The 8,328-nt window shown below is 43.8% G+C and overlaps 1 protein-coding gene across 1 annotated transcript in view; it reads left to right on the forward strand.

Moving 5' to 3' along the window:
* The window catches only part of BCAS1 (brain enriched myelin associated protein 1), a 98,644-nt gene that overhangs the window by 17,236 nt on the left and 73,080 nt on the right, over nt 1–8,328 (forward strand). The window contains exon 4 of the mRNA XM_023741439.1: nt 6,367–6,782. Within this exon, the coding sequence (XP_023597207.1) occupies nt 6,367–6,782 (416 nt within the window). The remainder of the gene's footprint in view (nt 1–6,366; nt 6,783–8,328) is intronic.

Here is an 8,328-nt window from a genome sequence, read left to right on the forward strand (position 1 = left end):
TGTAAGGTGGGAACAAGGCTGGCGTGTTGAGAGATGTGAGGAAGATCTCAGTACGAACTGAAGTTACGGTGGATGTGGTCCATGGAAAGGAGTTTGGACTTGATTTTAATTGTGGTGGGGACCTCATTGGATAATTTTATGCAGATGAATGATGTGATCTAATTTTTGTTTAAAACAAACCAAAAGACGCATTGTCAGTTGTTCCCAGACGTGAGAAAACACTACTTTGTTTTTTCTGTGTGGCTTTTTCTTGAAAACCCACTAATTCTACTCTCTGCTTCATGTATCTTTCCTCCCTTCTCTCCTCCCTCCTCTCCTCTGTTTTTCCTTCTGTCTCAACACAGTTGCTAGGAGTTTGAGCTTTGGAATCAGGCAAACACGGGTTCAAGTCCGGACTACCACACTTAAGAGCTAAACGTTAGAAAAGTGACTTTACTTCTCAGAGCCTCAGTTTCCCAGCCTACAAAATGGGAATGCTGATAGTACCTAACTTGTTTATTTGCTGTAACACTGAAATGAAATCTCCTGTTACAGCATTTGTCATGATGGCTGGCACAGGGGAAGCGCTCAGCGAGTGGTAGCTATTATTCCTGCAGTTCTACCAAGTGAAAATTTTTAGCTTTGGCTCATGATCAAAATAAAACAAAAAATGGCCCTTCCTCAGGAACTCTGAGAATTGTAACACAAATTTTTTCTTTAGTTTGATATATAATTAGAATTCTGATGAAACAGCTCATTTTAAATTAAAAAAAAATATTTAGTGCTTAGAAAATGATAAACATTCCTGGAACATCTCTGGCCCAGATTCTTGGAGTTCTGAGGATACATTGATTCATATTGTTTAAAAATATTTCCATAGAACTCAAGTGTGTAGGCTAAACCATTGGAATAATTCCTTTCCTTATGACTGCTATTTAGGACTGTATAACAGTAATTGTCATAATAATATATACAGTTAGCCCTCCGTATCCGCGTATCCACAGGTTCCACATCCGCGGATTCAACCAACCTTGCATCAAAAATATTTTTAAAAAAAGGAAAGCTCTCAAAAGCAGAGCTTGAATTTGCTGCACTGAGCACTGCGCTGAATCCACACGAATGAAGTGATGTGCAGCATCCCCTGCTGTAGCCTCCACCACCTCACAGATCCTCAATCTCTCTCCAACTCTCACTGTCTGAGCATCTTTCACCTCGTGTCTTGTCATTATTCCCCAAGCAATAGACCATGACAACTATTTACATAGCAGTTACATTGTATTAGGTACTATGAGTAATCTAGAGATGATTAAAAGTATATAGGAGGATGTGCATAGGTTATATGCAAATACTACACCATTTTATATAAAGGGCTTGAGCATCCATGGATTTTGGTATCCATGGAGGGTCCTGAACCGATCTCCCATGGATACCGAAGGATGACTGCAAGTATAAATAAATAACTAATGTTTACTAAACACCCACCATATACCAGCCTGTGTTACATACCTTCTGAAAAATATTTCACTTTAATCCTCACAATCACCCCCTGAAGAAAGTACTATTATTTTCATACACATTTGATAAGAAAACTGAGGTGTAGCTAGATGAAGCATCTTGCCCCAAGTCACATATTTTATTAAGTGAGAATTTAAGATTCAAAGCCAGCTCCTTCTGATCTACAATCTAGGTTCTTAACAAATCTGCTAAATTCCCACTGGAAATAAGTTCTTGATTAACATCTAGATAAAATGATTTTCTTTCAGACACACACACACACACACACACAATGCAAATTATCTTTTCTGCAACAAGGAGATCAAATTTTTCAACTCTCTTCCCCTAAATATTTGGGTGTTGCCACTTACACTCATTTGATTTCTTTCTATCTCCCCTAATCTTAAGCTCTTGCAGATTTTTTTTTTCAAGTAAAGTAAAATCTCTTTGGTATTTCATCTGCTTGTCTGCTTTATGAGGAAACTTTTTATTGAAATCAGATTCAAGAAGGGTTTCTCCCAAGATTTTTCATATGAACTGAAAGCTTGGATCCAGTCTTCTAGAAGGAACTTTTTATTCTTTCCATAATGATATGAGGAAGGCGTGTAAGCCATTCCCATCTTTGCAAGAGTGCAAAACCTGTAGCTCCAGTGGGCTTTTCTTCCTGCTCACTCACACAGATTGGTTTTGGGCATGGTTAATGCTTTGTCGTTGTTAGGCGCTGTCAGATTGGTTCCAGTTCATAGCAGCCCTTCGTACAACAAAATGAAAGACTGCCAGGTCCTGTGCCATCCTCACAGCCATTGCTTATGCTTGCACCCATTGTTGCAGCCACTGTGTCAGTCCATCCCGTTGAGGGTCTTCCTCTTTTTCACTGATCCTCTACTTTACCAAGCATGATGTCTTTCTCCAGGGACTGGTCTCTCCTGATGACACGTCCAAAGTACGTGAGACGAAGTCTCACCATCCTTGCTTCTAAGGAGCATTCTAGCTGTACTTCTTCTAAGACAGATTTGTTCACTCTTTGGCAGTCCATGGTTTAGAGTGTATTTTATTGGTTTCAATGTTTCCCTAAGGTCTCAATGACCGCCATCTCTTCTCCCTGAGTGGATTTTTTTCCTTCACTTTTACTGAGAAGACAAAGTGTTGGTGAGGATGTTTCATTTCTATCCAGTTCCTCAAAACTCACTTCCTCCTACTTTGTTCTCTTTGCCATCTTCCCTCTCAACCTAAACGCCTATGAGGCAGACTTGAAGAGCCCAAGATAGCTTTCCTAGAAGAAGATTGATTGCTTGTAATTAGCAAATGAAGAGGTACTTGGAATTCTCTCCAAGTCAGTGAGTATATACTCAGTTTAAATTGGCATACATGAAAAGCAGGATTTATTGATTCATGTAACTTTAAAGCCTGGCAATAAAATTGGCTTCAGGCACAGCTGGATCTAGGTGTCCCTATGATATCCTTGGATATCTGCTCTTTGGATCTCCTGGCTCTGCTTCTGTCCCTGTCGGTTTCATTCTCAAATAATTACTTCCCAATGTGATGACTAAAACCACCACCACCTCCACATGTATCCCCTGCTGATTTGGCAACCCAAGCACAAACAGTACAACTTTTTTCTAAGAGGTCCAGCCAAAGTCTCAGAAATAATTTTTATTGATCTAGTTTAGGTCGTGTGCCCACCTGGAAGGTGAGTATGTTAGCCTGGAAACTAGAAGCTCCAGTAACAGATGTAAGTATTCACCCACTCCCACTCCAGTTTGGGGGACGGAGCTTCAGTTGTCAAACAATTTGTCATCTAAGAAGTCCTAGTTCTCTAACAAGTTATCAGAAACATTTTAACCCAATCTCTGATGTCAAGAGGGTTGTTTGTTTTTGTTTTGGCTTTTTTTCCATCTGCCGAAATCTCTGTGTAGAAGTCTAGATCAGAGACCTAGAGTAAGGACCTTATCTTTATCAAAGCAGTAGATTGGCACTTTTAAAAAATCCATCCAGACAATTTTTTTTTTCTCTAAAGACTTCTTCTTTGACTGTAGAGAGCTCGCCTGCTAACTGAAAGATTGGTGGTTTGAACCCACGAGCCATTCTGTGGGAGAAAGATGCGGCAATCTGCTTCTGTAAAGATTGGAAACCCTATAGGGCCGTTCTCCTCTGCCCTATAGGGTCGCTATGAGTTGGGATCAACTCGATGCAGCGGGTTTATAACACTATTGCCTACCGCTAGTTCCTCTGTTTCCTAGCCAGAGGGTGGGGAAGAGAGGAAAAGGCTGAAAGAAATCAGTCGATGCTCTTAGCATTTTGAAAAACCCTTCCTTGTTTGGAATCTTAGCCTCTCCCTTTTTGTCAGCTGTTTCCTCTTCTCCTGGCATGGGCCATTCCCACAATTCATTTATATGCACCCTGACACTTCAGCCTCCTCACTTGCTGCCTTGGCTCCCCGACACCTCCATCCATCACTTCCTCACTCTCCCTCTCTCTCCCCTGCCTACAGTGTCTCCCTCTCTGCCCTCCACGAGAATAATATTTACCACGATTATAAATTCCTGGACCACAGAAAAAAGGTTAAGAAGAGCTGGAAGATACAGCCATCACGCCAGCACACTGATTTCCTTGAGGTCTGGGTTTGAGAGGAGCCTCTAGTTCTCGCCACTGGGCGTTGTGGCCGTTTCCTCTCTGCTCCTCAGTGCTTAATGAGGAGACTGCAATGTTGTGTGAGAATCCAGCTTGCTCTCTCTCAGTCTCTCAATCTAGACATGTGTGTTCGGCAAAACAATTGCTGATGGGTGTGTGTGTGTGTGTGTGTGTGTGTGTGTGTGTGTGTGTGTGTCCTATTACATATTAATGAGCAACGCAAGCCACCAAAAGAAATTTCAATTCTCCCCTTTCTCTTCTCTCTTTCTGCAAATAGATATTAAGGAGCATCTAGCTCCAAATGTATAAAGCAAAATGCAGTATTGGCAAAGGCCTGGGAAGAAACTTAAAAATAATCTCCAAACCAGGTGCTGTCAAGTAAATTTGAACTCCTGTTGACCCCACGTGCGTCAGAGTAGAACTGTGTTCCACGGGGCTTTCAGTGGCTGATTTTTCAGAAGTAGATTGCCAGGCCTTTCTTCCAAAGCGCCCCTGGGTGTACTCAACGGCCAACTTTTTCAGTCGGCAGCTGAGCACGTTCAGCATTTGCACCACACAGTATCTGTCAATTATCAGGCACCTACCGTGGGAAAAGGCATTGTGCCAGGATTTTCTGTACAGGTTTTCTCCTTTAGGTCCCCAACAGGTCTGTAAGGGGGCTGCTCTTGTGCCCATTTTACAAATGCAGAAATTCAAAGCCTTTTGGTGACTGCCCTGAGATCACAAGCTTACCAGTAGAGAATCTTGATCTTTCAATGTGATTCTGAATTTCTTAGTATATTTTTTCCCAACAATATCACACTGCTTTATAAAAAGGACCTAGAAGAGAAGGCAGTTCAGTTCTAGGTCAAGACAGAGGTGAGAACAGGAACAGGTGGATACTGGAGACAGTACCCTTCCCTGGAGAAGGCAGAACGTGCTTCTGCACACACCGTCGTGGACAGCTCGCCCTATGCCTTTTAATCCACACGAGCCTGAGGTCTGATTTGTCTTCTTGTGTGGACCTCTGCTCTTCCAGCCTTTAAACTGGTAACTTCCTGAGTATCCCTTTAAAATCTTCCAGTACTGCCAACAGAATACAGAAGTGCAGATCATATGGTCTCAAACATGCCTAACGATCATGAAGATAGCACAGGACCAGGCAGCACTGCCTCCTGTTATGGACAAGGTCACCATGAGTTAGCGCTGACTCGGTGGCAACTAACAATAAATATGGTAAAAGAGCGACAGCGGGAACTTAGGGGTCGGATTTCCGCTCTTCCGCTCGCAAGCGGGCTCTGCCACTCAGCAACCTCCGGGCGCCTCGGGCAGGTGAACCTGCGTCTCTAGCTCTCCGTTTTCTCACCCGTGTATGACGTCAGGCGTAACGTTCGTGACGTTTACTGAGCAGTTACTATATTCCAGGTACTGTTCCATGCGCTGTAAGAATATTACCTCATGTAATCCTCATAACGAAATTGTGAGGTAGGTTCTGTTATTTGCTTCGTTTAACCAGAAAACTGAAGCGCAGAAAAGCTAAGTAAATTGGAATCAAACAGACATTCTAGCTCAGTCGCTCTTGACTGGGAGCCGTGGTGCCCCCTACAAGACATTGGGCAATTTTGGGTTGTCAAATTGGGGAGAGGCTACCCGCACCTAATGGGTGGAGGCCAGGGATGCTGCTAAACATCCCACAATACACAGGACAGCCCCCAACATAGAATGATCCAGCCCCAAACGCCAGCAATGCCGAGGCTGAGAAACCTTGTTGTAGCTCCAGAGTCCACACTCTTACTGCTGTACTAACTGCCTCCCAGTTGATGTGGTGACAATATTTTTCCCCAGGGTTCCAAGAAGGTGAAAGAGAATAGTTAAGGTGTGGCGGAATAGTACAGCTCCAGGAGCGAGTGGGTTTGCAGTAATTGGCTTTCCCTCCTCACCAACCTTCCCTTCCCCTCTTCCAAGAAGAGCAGGATCAGGAAGTGTCGAGGTGGCTAACTTCTGCTTCCCAGAGCACAACACAGTCCCAGTGTGCATCACGGCCTCTGTCTATAAAGCGTTTGGAGTCCATTATGAATCCTTGAATTTCCTCGCTCGGTTGAATAACTGCTGTTTATGTTTGTGCTTATAGTCGATTTGGGAATAAGTGTCCCAGAGGATAATGTGGCCGCTTCTTCCCCCAAGACAATGGAGATAAGCAGCGTTGCCGATGCCAGCGGAAAGAATCTTGGGAAAGAGGCCAAACCCAGGCCCCAGCTGCTCTATCTCGTTTTTTCTTGACAGTGTCTCAGCCTGTACCAGGACGTGCTGGAGACCAAGCCGCAGATTCATCCACTGGATCGGTACAGCTTGATGTCCGCTCCAATAAGTCCCCAGGGAACAAAGCCCCAAGTGAGAACATGGCACTCCCGGTGGCAGCTGCAGCGGGACCCGGCCCCGATAAAACCTCAGGGCAGACCCCCGCTGAAGCCGAAGCTACCTCTGCCTCTTGGGGACCAGCGCCTCTCCCCACTGAGTCACGGGGAGCAGCCCCCTCCAAGCGCAAGGACACCAGCTTTTTCGACAAACTCTTCAAAGTGGACAAGGGACACGAAGAGGCACCCGTTGATAGCCAACCAGAAACCCAGCGCGCCGAGCGTCAAGAAGCTGTGGAAATTGCTGGATTATCCAGCGCGTCCGACGATGTCCCCGCAGAGCAGGCAAGTGCTTAAAAAGGACTATCTATTTCACTCCTAAGACAAGCTCGGGGGGCACAAAGTGGGTAAGACCGCCGACCACACATATGTTGGCTACAGTCACCGAGGGCCTTTGACAAGGTATCAAGCCACTGACCCTTCTAGAACAAATAGCACATTGTAGCGTAGTGGGCAGAAACATCTGTCAAAAGAACAATAACAGCTGTGGCATCTGTTTTGTGTAAAAGAAAAAAGGCGGTACATCACATGCAGATGAGTTCGTCCTTCCATTTATCAAAGGTGGAGGTAGACAGGTTGCATTTCTGCTCAGTGGAGTCTGGCGAGAAAGACATTAGCAGAATAAAAATGGTTCCTGAAAGCCTTAAACGCCCTGCCTGGTCTCAGTAACTTGTTTGACATACAGTACGGTTTATAAAATTTAGTTGGAACACATTTCCTTCCCTACTTTTCGTAGCCTGGATTGATCTTTAGCTATCTTTTGCACTAAGGCCTGGATTTGAATAGAGCTTTTACAGTTCTGGGCAGGCTCTTTTATGTACTAATTTATTTTCTACCAAGCGGGAGCAATATCTTAGTAAAAACTAGATTTTTAAAAAATTTTTAAGGAGGTATCCTTGAATCAATTGCTTTCTTTCCTTCACAAAGAAAAGCAAGTCCTTTTTTATGTTAAAAAGAACATTTGCTATTCACCTTGAGAGCTTATTTGTATTCTGGGCAAGGATTCCTTGAATGAAGAAGAAATAAAAGTTGATACATTGTGTTCTTTGAGGCACCTGTTCCTTGGTTAATAGACTTTTAAATAACAATCTTTTTGAAAAACTGGAGCTAAAGTTAGGTGCTTCTAGTTGAGTTTGGAACTAGAAAAAAAGAAAAAATGGGCTCAATTTTATATGACGTGGTTGCATAGTGTAGCCATCAATGTATTTGGCTATTGAAGCCATCAATGTATTTGGCTGTTGAAGCCATCAGTGTATTTGGCTGTTGAAGCCATCAATGTATTTGGCTGTTGAAGCCATCAGTGTATTTGGCTTAATGACGTGGTAGCTGTGCACTGCAGAAGGAGCACTGGCGGTGCAACTGTTAAGTGCCTGGCTGGTAACCAAAAGATTGGTTGTTCGAACCCACCCAGCAGCTCCCCGGGAAAAAAGACCTGGTGATCTGCTCCCGTACAGATCACATCCTAGAAAGCCCGATAGGGCAGTTCTTCTCTGCACGTGGGGTTGCGATGGGTCAGGACGGTACGAACAACACCAATACCCTACAAAGAATATGGCAGTAATGCAGGCTGCCATTTATTGAGCACTGAACATGTGCCATGCTCGGTTTTAAACACTATACGTGTATGACTTTCTTTAATGAAAATGAGCATCGTGTTCATCTGTGGCCTTAATACATCAGAGGTGGTATCAAAAATTATATCATTAGACACTAACTGAAAACCCTGGACAGTTAAAATTGGAGAAAGATAATAAGGGTCATGTTCTTAGGCTCTGGGTTGCGCAGACGTTTGACTCACTCAGCTGCTAACCAAGAGGTCAGTGGTTCAAGT

This window comes from Trichechus manatus, unplaced genomic scaffold, assembly GCF_000243295.1.
Source record: "Trichechus manatus latirostris isolate Lorelei unplaced genomic scaffold, TriManLat1.0 scaffold00008, whole genome shotgun sequence".
In the NCBI taxonomy this organism is placed as follows: domain Eukaryota; kingdom Metazoa; phylum Chordata; class Mammalia; order Sirenia; family Trichechidae; genus Trichechus; species Trichechus manatus.